Source organism: Dromaius novaehollandiae, chromosome 3 (assembly GCF_036370855.1).
Source record: "Dromaius novaehollandiae isolate bDroNov1 chromosome 3, bDroNov1.hap1, whole genome shotgun sequence".
Taxonomy (NCBI): Eukaryota; Metazoa; Chordata; class Aves; order Casuariiformes; family Dromaiidae; genus Dromaius; species Dromaius novaehollandiae.
Genome location: NC_088100.1, coordinates 117426060 through 117443905, shown reverse-complemented (window position 1 = coordinate 117443905; position 17846 = coordinate 117426060). Strand labels below are relative to the sequence as shown.

The 17846-nt window shown below is 46.3% G+C and overlaps 1 protein-coding gene across 1 annotated transcript in view; it reads left to right on the top strand.

The window, feature by feature from the left end:
• The first annotated feature begins 7176 nt into the window (after positions 1 to 7176).
• The window catches only part of ALK (ALK receptor tyrosine kinase), a 319617-nt gene continuing 308947 nt past the window's right edge, over positions 7177 to 17846 (top strand). The window contains exon 1 of the mRNA XM_064510188.1: positions 7177 to 7795. Coding sequence (XP_064366258.1) covers positions 7177 to 7795 — 619 coding nt within the window. The remainder of the gene's footprint in view (positions 7796 to 17846) is intronic.

Sequence of the window (17846 nt, the reverse complement as noted above, 5' to 3'; positions counted from 1 at the left end):
CAATATTTTATTACATCCTTGCCTGGATCAGCATCAAAAGAGTGAATGTGCTTATAAGTCTTTGCATAAGTATGTCTGTGTGGTTTAGCCATGTTTAACCAAAATCCTGAAGAGGTGAATTATAAGCCAAGAGCAGCCACAGGGAAAATCCTAAAGCCATTAGCACTAGACCTGGGGACTCAGATAAGCTGAGCAGCAGGTTGCTCTTCCTGTGCGAGGTTTAGAGACTTGTGTCCAAAACATGTCAGAAGGAACAAAGGGCGCTGTAGCTCCCCTTGTTCAGCTCTGCTCTCTATTGAGATAAGCCTAATTAGGAAAGTGCAAGACCCAACTGTCAGCTGCCTGAGGAGTATACAGGCAGCAAGACCTCTTGCCAGTGTTTATTCTTGGGTGAGCACCATACTGCCTTCGCATAGAAAAGGGAAATGAAGTCACACCGACAGCTTTTCAGTGAGGTTTTGCTTCTGGGAACCGTGATTCATATCAGTCAGGAGAGGCCCAGGCTTAGAGTTGGACACATTGCTCTGTGGTGAAATGTCCGATTTTGTGATATAGCTCTGTTGAATTAATGCAGTCCATTGAGTCCTCTTGAAGAAGCTGCTTCCCAGGGACAGAGAGAATCCCAGTGTAAGGTCCTTCCGTATTTGTGAAACAGGAATGTTCCTGGCTTAAAATTTCAACCATCGTTTCAAATGCCATAAAATTAGCCTCTTCCCTCTTGTGAGCACAATTTACTTGAGGGCACTGAAGCAAAGAAAGTTCGTATTTGTGCCTGCATATTGCTCATTCAGGTGATCAGGGGAGAAATCACGCTGATGGGTGTTTTGCTTCATTGGTGATGTGTTCGATCCTACGCAGTATGAAGACCATAACATAGACTGCACAAATATGGTGCTTACCACCTTCCCTGTCTGTTTGTACTCGTATGCTTTATATCCTCTCTTATGCACACCAGCATCCAAATGGACGCACACGCTGCTGTAGGTTTAAAAGCAAACACCTGCATCTTTGCAAGGGGAAGCAAGCAGAGATTACAGGAAAAATAATGCTGTCCAGTGTTCCTGGGCTATTTTACATTGCACTAAACGTAAGATGAGATCTCTTTTTAAAAATGAGAATGTCATTTTCCCCTATTATGGATACAGTAGTTGATCTTACTCCATTTTCGTCCCAGAACCTGCTTTGTACAGTGGCTTTTCCCATTTTATAGCCTGACACATTTTCAGCATTGATTTGTTTGTTTTCCTTAATGGGCAAAAGTGTTGTACTGATGCATCCTGGTGCTGGGTGATATTAACAATCAGGGGTTCATGGCTGACACTTGAAAGTGCAGGCACTAAGTGATGGATTAAACTTGTCACTCAAAAGCTCCATCCTGCTTATATCTGTGACTTGCTCTGTCCTTGATAAAGATTCTCACCAAAGGAGAAAATATGCTTGAAGTATTCAAGAAGAAAAGCGATGGGATGAATCTGTATGAAGGTGAGAAGATATTTCACGCAAGTGATGACTCATCTGGTTTTATTTTCCATGTACAGCGCCAGGGATGTGTAAAAAGCTGTGACGAGGGGGATACCCAATGAAAAAGCAGCAGCTTGGCTGGAACTGAGCACCCAGTTTGCAATCAGGCTCTTAATTAGAACACAAACACTGTCAAATACTAACATTATCACCTATAATTGGTCCAACAGAAAGAAACACTAATTGTGACATTAGCAGCCAGAATGCTTTCAGGCAGGATCTCTGTTAAAATGCAAACACACTAATTGACATGATGAGGATGATGAAAAAAAAGAATATAATAAAGAGGCTATTATGCTTTATCTCAGCAAATGGCAGGCTACTTTAGAAACCCTCAGTATCCAAAGAAAGGGTAGGTAGCTTAAGGAAAGCAGTGAATGAAATAAAGAGCATTGTTGATTCACTGCTTTTGTCTCTGGGAGCCAGAGTGGCTACAAAATGATGAGCAAAAGCCAGAATCTACTTTCTGCCTCATTAGTGTAAATTCAAAATAGCTGCACTGAAGTCAGTAGAGTTACTTGAGATTTACACACTTTCAGATCTGGTCCATCAATTACAAGCTCTGGACCAGTCTTGCTCTTCTTGGGACCCTGGGTAGCAAGGCAGAGAATAATGAAATCAAGCGTGCCTTTCATAAATCACATGTAAGTTGATAGCAAATGCTCTGCCAAAAGCTAGGGTGGAAAGATTACCTAAGTAAAGGAATACGGGCTGAGCCTTGAACTTGATCCCTTTGGTCTAACACATCTGCCAGGCAGTTTAGCTCAGCAGGTTTAAGAACCAAGACCAGTCTTCTCCCCACCACACACAGAGGGACTATGGTCTGCTTCTCCATGACATGTGCTGTCCCAAACAAAATGTACGTTGCCGTGTCCCATTGCCAGTTTCCTCTTTATTCTTCCTGCCAGCCTGACATGCCTAGATACGGAAATTTTTATATGGGACTGATCCCCATCCGCAGTGCTGTCTTTGAAATGTTTGTTGTGTACGGACACTTTGCTTTGAAGCCTTGCCGTTATACCTTGGGTCTAAAATATTCCTGTAGCACAAATAAGCAATGACCTGGATTGGGAGCTCCTCGGGATGGGGGGAACAAAAATGGTGTTCCCCATCTGTTCTGTACATCTCTAGAAGTGTTGGTAACACTCAGTAACACCAATTTCTCCCCCAAATATAGTAGGAAAACACTGATTTTAAATACCATTTCTTTGCTTGTAGCTTGGCTTAGTTCCTTAGCAGTATTTCATCTCCCTTTTCTTTGCTCTAACTGTCCTGCTCAAATTGTTAACTCCTTCAGTCCTGTCTCCCCTTTTTGCTGGTGTGTGAAGGCAGTGTTGCCTAAGGAGTTGACACTGTTTACATCCTCAGCTAAGTCTTAGCAGAAATGTTAAAACAAAGCAATTGCTGATGCTTGCTCAGTCTACCATATACCCATCTTCTGCTTCTGGTACTGCAGTTTGCAAATCTTCTGGTTAATTTTTAGGCACTGTGATATTGCTCAGCTCTAATTTTTCCTAGTAATGTTTTACATGACGTTCTCACAAAGGTTTACTGGCATGTAGATATACTAAATTCACTGGACCTTTCCCAAAATGTAAACAGTTGCAATTAGAGCCCTAACAAGTAGTAAAGCTTGCCTGGCACAAATTTCATAAGGTTGGAGGTTTGTGAGCCTTTTATTGGCAGAATGTGCTTTCCAGGGGTGTCATACCTTCTGCTCTGGGATGCTGCTCTGCTTCCACTGAAGTGCCCTTTCTCACATATTCTCTTTCATTCTCTTGCTGGGACTGAAATGTAGACGTACCTATGTGACTCTTTTTCTCCTTTGAAAAGTTAGTGCTGTATTTAATTTTCCCCCTATCCTTTGAGACCGCCTTGGTTTTCCTCCACTCTTCAAAATTAATTGCCAGTGACATAGTCAATTCATTAGCTAAATTAAAACCCTGGGAAGCATATTGTCCAGGTCTGCTGATCCCAACCTATCAAAGAGTTGTACAAAGTATTTCCTTACCTGTCCTTCATTAGCAGCTGTATTGACCAGGCTTCTATTACTTCCCAGTTGTCCATACCACTCTTCTTGTTAGAGACCACTTAAAAAGGGAGAAAAAAGAGGCAGCACAGCAACTCCACCACTGCAGATCCCTCATTGATTTCCTTGCCTCTCTCTTCATTCATTAATGGGTCCATCTTCACTTTTTCTCTTTAGATGTATTAACAGCTGTTCCTATTTCATTTAATGCCTATTAATAAAGACAACTCTTTGATTCAGTTTTCAGTTCTAAGCTTCTTGTGATTCATGGTAAAGAAACAGGGTAATGCAGTGGGAAAAGAACACATCTATGTATTTTGATCCAATACCTGATTTCCTTGGGACCGTTAAATAACCTTCTTTTAGCTGCCATGACAATCTCAGGATCCTGCATTTTGTGCCCTTTTTTTTTTTTTCAGGCACACTCAAATTATTGCATTGAGTGCTGTGTGTGCTTTAGGAATGCTGCATTGCAACCCAAACGCAGGCAGAAGCCACCACCTCTTTGTCTTGTCCCCAGGCATCTCAGCATTTTTCTCGCACAGTCCCGTAGGGAACAACCCCAGAACAACTGGCATAATCACGTGGGTCCATACAGCACCCACACCACTGACACTGATCCGGAGCTTGGGTTATGCTTCAGGTCATATGTCGAAAAAGATAGGTTCTTCAGAGAGCAGATGTAGTAGCGCCTTTGTTTGTGTGCAGCGCCCAGACAATATTGCTGCTGTCCTGCGCCTATCACAGTAGATCTTGCTCTTCTTGTGTCTTCTCCAGCATCCTCCCACGAGGCAAAAGGAGAGACTTGGCATAGCGAGTCCTGGCAGGCTGCTATTGACCTGAAGACTGACCGTTGCTCAGTGGGCTCCGGAGAAACGGATCCCTGTATTCCTCAGTCAGGCACATCACAAAACCCCCCCTGTCCTGCTCAGCAGCCTTTTTGGCAAACACAGTAGAGAAGACAGAGTCTGAAGAGATGTGGTGACTGACCTCAACTCTAAGAGAGATACCACTGGAAAATGTGAATGGGCAGTGTGAAAGAAGGCTCTAGTGTGCCATAGCATATTTTTTATTTCATTCGGAGGAGAAATCAGAGAGTGAAGTTTCTCGTTACGCCGGTCTGACTCATCGTTGGGGCCAACTTTGACTTCCTAGTTATGATGAAGGTCAGTGAGATGTCTGTATAATTTCCAGGATAAAGAACAAAGCTGAGGCGATACGGTCCGTCTTAGCAGGATGTTAGGGATGAATGAATCAGTCAAATTATTCTGCTCCTAGTAGCTGAGTTGAAATCTGAACTGTGTCCTGGGCCTACCCTGTTAAAGTCCATGGGAGACTGACCATTCACTGAAAGGAGCGGAGCATTAAGCCTTGTTTAACTGAATCCTAGAGGAAAATACTAAGAACTAAAAATTGTAGAAATCCCATAGCAGAGACTTCATTTGATGGAAATCTGGTCTGCACAAGCAGGAAAACAGCCTATAATAAACTGTGAAAGAGATTTTTAGAACATTTTCTTCCTGTGCCCAGCATACCATTTTCTGCAGTAATTGTCCTTCTTTTTGAGAGAGACTCACTAGCATTTAATACTCATCCAGAGTAAGATGATAGTTCAAAATAATTTGGTGGATAGGGAAGGTTTGAGGACCTAGTTCTTAATCCATGAATATGCACATTTATAGGACTGTCCACTAGAGTAAAGGATGCTGCTGAATGAAAAGGCAGGTGGCCCATGATTACTTCAGTTCATTTAACATTTTTTTTCCAATAAGGATTCTGAGGTTGAGAAAATACAGGTATACAGATCAATTTGAAATACTTGGATTTTGTGTTACAGGACACTTAGATGTATTCAGTTTACAAAAAAGTAAAAATATGGCAAATTTCCCCCCCCCCCCCCCCACTCCGTAACTAAGGGGCATGATGCTGACTCTGAACAGGTGCCGAGTGGAGTGTTTCCAGCGGTGTTCCTCTTTTAAGAAAAGGAAGGCTAAGCCCCAAAGTATTAATAAAACTTAACAGTGAAGGACTAGGGTTCACCTACTGGGTAAGTGAATCTAGTGGATTGTAAAATAGCAAGAGCTATGGGGAAAAGAGGGTACGTCCAAAGTCCGTTAGCACCAGTTGGGACAACATCCGTCATCTTCGATGGGCTTGGAAGTAGGACTTCTTAAAACTGGATTAGACTGAATACGGCCTCAAAGTGCTTTTTTTGCATTAAGCATATTATATAACTATTCCTGCGATGATTGCTGTGAAGTTCCTTCTCTAACTCTTCTGTACAGAAAAGATCTTGGTTCTTTTTTCTAACATTGTGCCTGCAATTACCCTGTTTGGCACTACGATTATGGAGGGATTACACTGTAGTTCCACTCCACAGTATCTGTATATTAACGCTAATTTGATACAAGCAGAAGAATAACCACATGACAGAATAATTGCACTCTAATGATTATATAGTTAAAGTACCTGGATTATAAAAATATACATGCATTAAGTATCAAACTAAAGAGATAATAATAAGTCATTAATTCATATAGGCAACTTCCAGAAATATGAATGAGTTATGATTAGCTGTCCTAAGGCATAGCACTAATGTAATTACAGTAATTATACTGTATGTATTAAAGGTAAAAAGGGGAAAATTGTTGCATGAACCTTTCTTAAGGCTGTTGTTTTCATTCTGAAATGGAACATTTTTGTTCATTCTTTTAATAAGATTTATGCGCCAAGATTTCTTTTTTTCTCTCACTTTTTTTTTCTGCAGAGGAAAGCTATGCAGGGTTGTTTTGGGGACCTCAGTCTTTAAGGAGGGAAGGAAGGAGGGAAAAAAGGAAGGAAGGAAAAAGGGAAGGAGGGAGGAGGAAAGGGAAAGAAAAGGAAGGAGGAGAAGGAGGGAGGGAGGAGGAAAGGGAAAGAGGAAGGGAGGAAAAATGAACGGCTCTGTCCCTCGTTGCCTGCACAGAGAGAAAGAGCAGAGCGGCCGGGGCGGGCCCCGGCACCCCAGGGGCCGGCAGCGCCCGGCGGGGCCCCTCTCCCGGGCGGCGCCGGGCCCCGGCGCTGCCTGCCCAGGGCGCGGGGCCGCCCCTGCCGCCCGCCGCGACCGCGCCGCGGTGCCCCCGGCGCCGCGCTTCCCCGGCGCGGCGGCGCGGCGCCCCCGCCCCTCCCGTCGGGGCGAGCGGGGGCGGCCGGGCCATTTTTTCTCAATGAACTCGCCCCCCGCCCCGCTCCCGGCCTCCGCCCGCCCCGCCCCCGGTATATTTGCATAATGACGGCTGCCGGGGACGGCATTGGCTGCTGCCGGGCGGGCTCGGGCGTGATGTCAGCGCTCGCCGGGTAATGCCCGCGTTGTGGCGGGTAGTTGGAGCCGGTAAAGCCCGCGCAGCGGCGGCGGCGGCAGCAGCAGCAGCACCAGCACCGGCCTCGGCCTCGGCAGCGGTGGTCCCGGTCCCGGGCGCACCGGCCCCGCGCTCTCGGCGCGCACCAGCCTCGGCAGCGGCCCCAGCACCGCGCTCCCCGGCGCACCGGCCCCGGCCCCGCTCCCTCGGGGCGGGACGGGACGGGACGGGACGGGGCGGCCGCGCAGCACGGGGCGCCCCGAGCCCCCGCACGCGGGCGGGCGGGCCATGGCGGGGGGCCGGCTGCCCGCCCGCCTGCTGGCCGCCGCCTGCCTCGCGCTGAGCCTGGCGCCGGGGGCGGCGGGCCCGCCGGCGCCGCGGGAGAGCGCCGGCTTCTCGCGGCTGCAGCGGAAGAGCCTGGCCGTGGACTTCGTGGTGCCCTCGCTGTTCCGGACCTACGTGCGGGAGCTGGTGCTGGGGCCGCCGGGGCGAGCCGCGGCGCGGTGCCGCCTGCGCCTGGACTGCGCGCCGCTGCTGCGCGCCGCCCGCGGGGGGCTGCCGCGGGCCGCGCCGCCCGCCCGCCCCGGCGGCCCCGCCACGGCGCTGCCCGGCGGCCCGGCGCGGAGGCTGCGCCGCGCCAAGCAGCTGGTGCTGGAGCTGGGCGAGGGCAGCCTGCGGGACGGCTGCGCCGCCGAGCCGCCGGCGGGCCCCGGCGGGCCGGGCGGCGCGGCGCAGCTGGAGTTCAACCTCACCGAGCTCTTCTCCGGGTGGCTGCGCGCCGGTGAGGGCCGGCTACGGGTACGCCTGATGCCCGAGCGGCGGGCCGCCCTGCTGGGCAGGGAGCGCGGGCTCTCGGCGGCCATCCGCGCCGCCCGGCCCCGGCTCCTCTTCCACGTCTCGGCGGCAGGTGAGCCGCGCGTTGCATGCCGCCGCGCCCGTCCCCGCGCCCGTCCCCGCGGGCCCCGGCCGCGCCCTCTGCGCCCGCGCGTCGTCCCGAGCCGGTCCGGGGGCGCCGCTCCGGAGGCGGCCGCGGGTCCCCCTCGGGGCTCGCCCGCCCCGCGCGCAGCCCAGCGGCGCGGTCGCGGGGCCGCGTCGCGCGGAGAGCGCCGAGCGCTCGCACGGAGCGCGGGGGCTCGTCTGCGCCGCGCGGCCGCGAGCCAGACCCTCCACGAAGCTGCCCGTGGTCTGCGGAGAGCAAAATGGGGCTCTCCGAAACTTAAAAATGTCACCTTAGAGGGGCGAGCCGGCTCAAGTGCGGCAGGGGACTCCCAGGTTAGTGCAGGCAGACCTCGGGGAACAGCAAAAACATGCCCAAAGCGGAGCTGACCAGCAGATCGGCACAGCAGTGCTCATAGTGATACGCGACAGTATTATTTCTCCTCTGAAAGGTATCAGGTAATGGCTGACACACCGACACGTGCATGAAACTGGTGCTGCTATGAGTTTCATGTGTCTGGAACGGAGTTAATTTCTATCGTTTTGAAACCACAGAGGATCCTCAGTGAATGATGCTGTAGCAGACACATGTAGCTGAACAGACAAAAAGTTGCTCGTCTGCGGAGCCTGACTTAGCACTGGCATTTTTCTGAAGAAAGATTGTGGCTTAAGATCTTGGCTCCAGACTGCAGTTGTTTGCAGTCAGGGTACAGGGCAGCTCCGTTACCTCTAATCAAGTCTCTACTTCGGGCCAATAATCAAGAAAGCTTGCTATTCAGTGCATGCAATTTACCTTTAACGCTAGCTCTCACTCAGGCTCGCTCACTAAAAGAACGTAATACCTGGAGGACTGCAGGGCCAAATAATTTGTCACAGTGAATTAAGTTAGGTAGCTTTTCTGAAGCTGTATAGAATTCAATGGTGTGTTCCTGAGTAGCCACCTACTTAATGGACCAGGGAATATACTTAAGTAAATTCACAGGAGGTGAGACAAGTCAGTGCTGGGCTTTGAATGCAAAGTTGAAGCCACTGATTGCTGCTGCTCAACTGAAAAGCTGGGCCAGCGATTTGAGTAAGTGCAAGCTGAACCCATATCCACTCCTTGCTGCCCGGCGCTGAAATCAGAGCAGGTTGTTAGAGCAGGGTCTGCATGAACCAGTCTTATGCTTGCGGCTGGCGTGAGATACACAGGTTATCTTCCTGCACAAATGCTGGCAGGCAGAAGGCAGAGGTACTTTCTACCACAAGGTGGCCAGGTGAGGTCAAAACAGCCTACCTTCCCCTTGCAGCTGGTCTCACCTTGATACACTACAGCAAAAAAAATCCAAAAAACCACCAAAAACCTAAAACACACAGAAAAACCTACCTGCTGTTTGGGGCCTTTATTGTGAGTAGCACTTGTCTTGCTTCACTGTTTGACAGTTAAGATGTAGCTTTGTCTTTCAATGCTGGCTTAGCCACAGTGCTTTTAGCAATAGGGGAGCTGGAGAGCGTGCACTTGCCCTCTGTGAGGACCAAGGTGCATCGGTAACCCCGGCAGAGGGTATCCGGTGCTCTGGACCAGGTGCTCTGGTCTTAGGAAGTCAAGGCAGACGGAGCTTTAACCAAAGTTAGTAAACCCCCTGGCTTTGGATGTTGTCTTTGCTGTTGAGAAGAAATACATGTTTTTGCAGATAGATATCTAGTAGTTAGGTGTTTCCCTGTAAAATCATGTTGGAGACAAGGCTCTGCAGTCTTTACTGCAGTACGGTCATACAAAGTCAACCATAGGGGATGCAGGAGCAGGAGGAAGAGAGAGGGGAGAGGGAATATTGACCTCATCTACCTGTATCACAGTAATAACTACTCCTAGCAGATGTTCCTAATCTCTAAAAATCCGAGTCTTCTCTTGAATTTTACACCAAGGTTGCTAACATGCATAGGCTGTGCCACTATAAAATTATATTCTGCTTTTTTAGCAATGAAAACTTAGTGTACTTAGGCTATTACATGAATTTGTATTAGAGTTTGAACATGGGTTTGTTAAACACGTTAAAAATCCATTCTTTCCGCTTTGTGAAGCTAGTGCCTGTTTGAACACCATGTGTCACTGCCATACTTCAATTTGTGCCATATAGCCCTGCTGATAGCAGGACGTGCTGACAGGGTGATAACATCCAGCAGCCCGTAAGTGTGAGAAATCCAGCAATTATTAATGCCAGTGCAGCTAATGTGTGCAGGGCTTAGCTAAAGCCCTTCCTAAGGCATCTGAGCCTTGCCTTCATTGCTTAAGTTAATTGGAAATGGATTGCAAACAACACAATACTACCATCAATAATGTAAAGCTGCTTCACTTATTTTGGCATATTTAGCTTTTCTTTCTTTTTTTTTTTTTTTTCCTTGTTAGAGAGGCCCAGCATTGCAGTACTTCCCAGGGAAAGATGTAATTACCTTGCTAAATTATTTTGGCAAAATTATCCTCCCTATGAATGGAGATTGAAATATATTTTAGGATGAGAAAAAACTGCAAGAGGCTGAATGCCCATTGACTTTAACGGTTACGGAAGAGTTCCTTAGGAAGTGCTTTATTCTCTTTAACTGTTACACTCCCTGATGCTGACTTAAAGATATTAAACCAGAGTGAACTCTTTTCCTTTCTAACAACATGTTTGCACAAAGTGTAGTGTAATTTGCCTCAGCGTGTTACTGAACAATTAGTAAAAGATGTACTAACTGGCCTGCTGCTGTTTAACAGACAAACTATGAAGCTCACAGGAATTTCCATAGGGCTTTCTGCAAATATTCTCCATGCCAGATTTCTCTCATGCACTCATCCTTGTGGGAATGGAGTACTCTGCAAAAAAGAGCTTCCTATTTCAGAAGCTCTGCTTCCAAGCCCATCTACAATTTCTGTGTCAGCTTGGCCTTTCCAGAATTGGCTAAGAGACAGATTTCCTCTCTTGGAAATGCTTCAAGAATTAATACTGGCTTCCTCTCCTTCCCCTAGTGCTTCTCTGGGACGAAATCAAATTCATTTCAATCTTTTTGTGGAAAAACAAACAATAAAAATTGCACAAGAAGGGAGGGGCAAGCCCAGAGAGGATCACAGTGCTACAAACCTCCCATGTTTTAAGCAAGCCTCCCAGCTACCAGGTTGCTGGTGACATTGCTGTCATTTTCTTTGGTTTTGACTGGAAATTCCATCCCCCCTCCAAGGAAACCTTCCCCGAATCAATGTAATCCAAACCAGTACATTCCCATGGGAAACTGATCTGCCAGCAAACCCTTTCGTCAGAAGATCGGTGGCTGGCTTTGCTTCTCACTTTGTGGTAGGGTTTGTGATCGAGTGTCAAAACACAGTGGGTCTTGATAGCTGTGTACTCCCTGGGCAGGTTATTGAGCCTTCTTTGAAACACTCCTAAACTGCCTCTGTATTGCCACCAAAGAACTGTCCAGACATCAGCATCACATCTTGCACGGCTGTTCCTCTGCTGCTGGGCCTACAGTTACCCCCAGGACTTTAAGATCAAGTAGGGTGTTGCACATTGCACAGAGGTCTTGTGCAGACCTTCGTGATGGATCTCAGCCCAGAGATGGGGCAAACTGGGCACATGGAGGCTGCGTGAAGCCAAGGCAAGTGCTTGGTGTTAGCGCTGACTCCGTAATGACGCAGAACACTTGCCTCCCAACCAGTGGCATATGCGCTTTGTCATGTTCACATCACAGGTAACCAGCTCACTTACTGCAGGGCACCTGGGCCACAAATGTTGCTAAATAGGTTTCTTGTGAGTTTAATAAGCTAAAACGGCCATAAAATAACTTCCCATGAGAACTAATTGCTACTTGCATATGCAAAGGTGGGAAGACTACATTAAAAAGGGGTGTACAGGGATGAGGATGAGTCATTCCTCCTGGTAAAGGTCAGGGTACTTTCATTCATGAAATAGATTGAACATTCCAATTACGTTTCTTAAATAGCAATGCATAACTTTTCATCCGCTGGCTAGGGGAAATATTTCTCCTGCACCGTGGCCTTTGTCTAAAATTTTACTAACTTACGCATGTATTCTCCCTGCAATTGCATTCACTACATACCAACGCTATTATAATGCTGAGGTAATTAGGCTTTGCATCTTTAGGGTAGTGCTGCCATGCCCCTGAACTTGTTTGCAGGAAGGACCCTTCACCTAAAGAGTAGGAAGAATTCCAACCAAATGAAAAAACGTTTTTAAAAACTGACATAGAGTAAGTGGAAATCACGGCTCTAAGCTAAAATCTGACTGTAATAAAATCCATAGGATTCTTGTCATGTATTTCAGAGGCACTAGAATTTGATTGTGGTCTCTGAGCTGTATTTTCCTTTTGTTATTTTTTGTTTTTGTTTTTCTGCTCTCAAAGTTTGGAGTTGGGCCATGCTGAGCCAGGCCTGCTCAGAAAGCTGGTAGAAGACTTCAGTCACTTTCCAGTTGCTCTGTTTTTCTCTCATCCTCGATTGTGTATCTGACATCTGAGGTCTGATCTTGCTCTTCATAAAAATCAGTGGCAAAACTCAGTGGATAGGACTGAAGCACTACAGAGGAGCTTCTGGAAGGCTTTCATTTCAGTGCAAGTGGTTTCACTCTTTTCTGCTGGTGCTGGTGCTTAGCCTAGGCTTGTGGGCCAGCAGGCAGGGCTGGATGCTGCACCAGTGCAAAGCTCTACAGCAGGCCTGATTTGCACTTGCTGAGTTTGCTCTAGACATAAACTAGTGCAAACTGAGTTTTTCCTTTTCTACCCTTGGGTTCTCATGGCTGCCAGTGTATTAAATGCTGATTACCAGTTGCTAAATCATGGCTCACCCTAAATGTGCTTAGCAGCATCTTTCTCAGTCCTTCCTGCCCTATGTATTAGGTCTATAGTGCCTCCCTCCAGACCAGCAGACGCTGGTGCTCTCCAGAAATGCAGATTTGCTCAATCCGCAGTGCCAGTTCTTGAATTGTAAATGCCCCTTGAAGAGGCAGCCGATTGCCTAGTGATGGGTTTGACTGGCTTCGCGGGAGGCACCATCCCTGGCTTCCCTTCCTAGTCTGCCTGCCCCATTGCTGGCCAAGACTCTCACCTACTCCAGGAGCACCGCAGAAACTCATAGCAGATAACTCTTTTGACAAATGGTGCCCTGCTCACTATATACATGGTGACCGCAAAGATTTAAGGCTTTGCAAATTTGTTGGCAAGTGTTTGGCAGCTAATGTTAGAAATGACACTCAGGCTTTCAGTGGTTCGTGGAAAGCGTGCTGTCATCACTCAATATTCCCCATGGCTTTGCCTGGACCACAGTCAAGTAGCGATGCTGCTCTCTGATGGCAGTCAGGATTACACCATAATGTGTTTATGATTTCCAGGTCTGTTTTCTGCAGATTTCCTTTACTTTTAGGCACAGCTCATTGTTCTTATGAATGGTCTTATTCATAAGCTTATTCACTAAAATATCCACAAACAGATACCGAAAGGGGCACAAATACCAGTTTATTATGTTAACTTTTTTATTTGAATGAACATTTATGACACATTTTAAAAAGATATTTTCTCTAATCTTGCTGTGCTTTTATTTCCCCATCCGTAAAAACAAGGGCTATGTACCTACAGCAGAGGAGTGCACTGGGAGACTTTATTATAAATGCAGAGACATACTTAAAAATCAAAGGCAGTTTTGTGTTGTCTGATTGAATTGTATCCTAAGGTAGTCTGGTCATTTGGTTCACTGCACATCTCATATGAACATTACACGAGAAGAAAATATAATCTGCAAATTCACTGTTTGTGAATTAGCCAAAATAGGTAGAGAAAGTGAGGAGAGGTTAGCAACACCTAGTGCTTACTCAAAAATTTCACAGATAGCGTGAGCCTTGTCATAGCAAAGAAGGTATCACCTTTTCAGTATAGCAGTGCTAACTAATTTAGGGTGACACTGCTTTTTGGAGCCCAACTGAAGTTTTTCTTACTTAAGGTTTTTCTTCCCAGGCAGCAGCAAATTCAGCGCTGTGTCGAATTATCAGACCAAAGCGTCAGCTTCAGCTACCCCAAAATTAGAGTGCCAAGATGAGGAGAGCTACTTTTTGGCACAAGTGATCTACCTAGGGGCAAACAGCAGTTCGGGCTGCCTGCTTTCCAGATCTCTTCCTATCCACCGAACCGCAGCAGCTGCTTCCTGGGAAGCCGCTCTGAGCTCCACGGGGCTGTTCAGACCGCAACGCGGAGCTGAGAAAGGTCCTTTATGAAATGTGCCACATTTGTCTTGCTTCTCTAATTCAGAAAAATTTGGTTGGAGAAAAATGTCATGGAAGCATAAATGCAGATTTGATAAGTCTGACCTTTCTTTTCTTCCGAACAATAAATGTCAGAAAGCTTAAAATGACAAGCTGGAATGGCTGGAGGTTATTTATGTGTTTAAATATTTAGGCAAGAAACACATTTTGAGGCTAAAGTCTAATTTACATGAGTATTTTGATTTATGACTGAGACTGCCTAGTAGCTTCATGGTTGTCACTATCCTGCTCAGCATGGCCACTCAGAAATTTACTGTGACAGCGCAGATAGGACTTCGATATCTCTGCTTTCAGAAGCTATAAACTATGTCAGTGGTGCTGAAGGAGAATCCTCACTTGTTAGCCGTGCACGATCTACGGCATGTAGCTGAACTGTTCCAGCTGTATCTAGTAGAAGGGGCTGGTGGCCTGCTGGAGACAGACTCCAGAGTGTTTTCTAACAATAGGTATTTTAAAGAAAATGGCAAGCTATTGTATAAAAACAGACTCAAGCATGGAAAATTGCTTACTGAGTATGAAGTGGTGCTTGTCGTGTGAAAACTGCATCAGTTACTACTTTGTATTTATTTTACCTTTTGGCAAAGAGCTTCAGTGCTTTAGGGAGGGAGGTTGCAAGAATCAAATTCTGCTTTGACTTCCAGCGTTCTTATCTTGCAGTGTTGGGTCTGTCATTGGTGGGCATGGCACAGAGTGAACAGGGAGAATGGGAAGCTCCTGTGAGGAATTTGGATCAGAAGAGGGGGTTATACATATATATATATATATATATATGTATATACACAGTTCTGCCACTGATGTGCCATGAATTACTTCCCTCTGTGGCAGGTATTTCCTTTGTAAAGCAAGGGTAGTTTTGACTGCTTTTGAGCTCCATTGGTAGAAGGTGCTATTTTATTGCAGATTGCTATTACTTTTACTTTCTGAGAACCACAATAAGGACAATAAGATGCTGTTCAAACTCTGAAATTTCTGAAGTAAAAGCCAAAACAAGCAGCCTACCATGTTGACTTATTCCCACATCTGCAGTGCTAATCATAGGACTATTATTTCCTTCACTTCAGTGATAGCAAACCTTTGAAATTTAAAAGTGGTATCAATTTGCTTGGTGTTACAATGCATTGAGTTTTTGGTTTTGGCAAAACTATGTACTGTCCCTTTGACAATTAAAACACCCTCCTGTCTTGAAGCCAAATGGTCAAATATAGATACACCATTTGAATAATTTGCAAGGCTTTGGACAGCATTACTCGTAGACCCACAAAGCACAAAGGAGAGCAGGGAGGGCTGTTGCTCCCCTGCCCACACCAGCTGCCAAGGGTGCATTTAGCAGCTGCAGCTGGGTGCCAACACTGTTTGCAGCAAAAAGCTGCAAGTGTTGGCTGTAGCCAGCTGGTGGGGGCTGCCCAGTCCTGGGAAGAGAAAACCTCACAGAGACCAGGGGAGAAAGCCTATGATTGCTCATTTCCTGCTTCAGGTGTCAGAAATTAATAGTGAAGGTGGGATCTGAGACTGCTTAAAGCTTCAGAGGCCTGGCTGTTTCTTCTTCAATCATGAATGGTGGAGTTGAGATGCTGGGCAGGGGCTTTTCTTCTAGAAATGGTGGGAAGCCCCTTTATAAGCTTGTCTCTAGCAACTCTTCAGTTTGGTTTGCCAGTCTTAAAAGCTTTTTGGTGGTAGTTCAGTGGTTACACCAAGGCAGAAGAACTACCTTTCCTATCAGAAAGAAGGCATATGCTGACTCCATTTCAGACTTGGATTTCCCCTGCAGGTGTGCACTGAATGTGAGTAAAAAGCTGTGGGCTCTTTTCACAGGCTTCTCCCCATCTTCTTACTGATAAGCAACTCTCTTCAGTCTTGCACCTTACAAAACCATGCAATGAAAGACAATTGGGACTCTATCTCTGAGTTACAAGCTGGGCAAGGGGTGAGCAGATGACACTGTGTAAGGTGATTAGGTCAAGAGTAGAGAGCACTTGGTGGTGAGTTTGGAAAAAAGCGGGGATACCATACTGGTGAGGTGGGAGTGTGATATAATATGGCTCTGTTTGTGTTCTTGTACTGTGTATTTCTTAATATTTGGGAAGAGGTAATGCCCATCTACATGTGTACTCAGTGATGTGCATCAGTAGACACATCAGAAATGGTGTTTTTCTGCATTTCATAATCTTTCTAGCACTTCTACATCATTGGAGATTTCTTCTTAGCTCAGTTTTGAAAGCTCATGTAGTTCTGCTGAATGCAATTGCTGCCTGCAACATGCAGCTGAATATCTGTGACTTCACCCATTAGGAGTCCTTGGTAATCCCTCAAAGCTCTGCAAGTTGCAGCAGACCTCCAATTAGAGCTTGTGCATTGGCATTCTCCTGCTGTTTCAGCTTGCCCATTAAATAACAGGCTATCTCAGATGCATCAGAATGTCTGGGCTTTTTATAGCCTCTTTCATCTTAGATTCTCAAAGTACTTTAAGCCTTATCACCCTAGTGACAATGCTAAGCATTATTATATCCATTTTACAGAGAGATCATAGAAGCCAGAGATGGAAAAAGCATTATTTGATTATGTTAGACTGCAAGTGCAGAATATGGTTTTCCTTGTATAGAATATACTAAATACTGATGTTTCTCCTTGCTTCAGCCAAAAGGCCGAGAAAGAACAAGAAATTAGAGGTGAGAAGCTTGGTAACTCACTGAAAATGCTGCAGCAGTTATTGGCAAAGCTGTCTTCTGGTCCTCTCCACTCCAGACTGTGTTTGCCACTCTTGCCTTTCAAACAAATCTGGTTTTGTCACATTCCACCCTTACTGCAGTATTATTTGTATTTAACTGTATTTATTTACGTTTTGTGATCTGCTGATCCTCTCTCTATCTTCAGAAATTGCCCCATGGCATTTCTTTCCATTTGTAGGATGGTGTATGTCAGCATTAGAGAGCATGATGCAGTGGTTATTTCCCAGGGACATTTTATTATTGATGCTAATTAAACTTGAAACTAATGAGAAAGGATTACTTTTCAGGGCTGGTGAGGAGGCCAGAATAGTTGTTACAGGTTAATTATTCTTTTAAAAGACTTGGTTTAAGTAAAAATTCATTTTATCAACCTTTTCCCTTGCGTTGTGCAAGAGGCTTGTTTGAAGAGGATTGAAATATAATTGCTGCACTGACCTCATCTAGCGCTCAATCAGTAATCTCCTTCCATCAGCAAAAGGTTAATAAAACTCTTCAGGAAAAGGAATTCTGTGCCTTATCAGTGTGTTGATAGTTCAGAATGGGTCTCCCTCCAAGTATTTCCTATTACCCTTCTCCATGATTTCCTTGGCATACTTGTTACTCTTGAAAAATGCAGTATTCCTTAAAACTTCCCAGTTCCATGGCTGCTTTGCAAAACAGGTCCATTACGGAGGTGGAGAGTGGCTCTGCAGTCAAGGCTGGTTTGAGATGTGCGCTTAAGTCTTCTGACTCCCTTCTCCCTTAAATATTATGGTCAACTGTTAAAATCTCACCTTGCTTGAGAGGATGGTGAGGTGCCCATGTAATGATTAGTATTTGCTGAGTAACCAGGGACACATGTCCCCAGGATTGGCCTGGCCCTTGTCAGAGAGCTGCTCATGTCTCCTTCCCCTGTCACCTCCTTTGAGTGGAAAAGGTGCTCTTTCCCCGTACACCTCTCCCTGTTTCTGCCGGGTTTTCCTTTCCTGGTGTTGCCCAGGGTGAGGCTGCTGCAGCAGGCTGCTGGTGGACT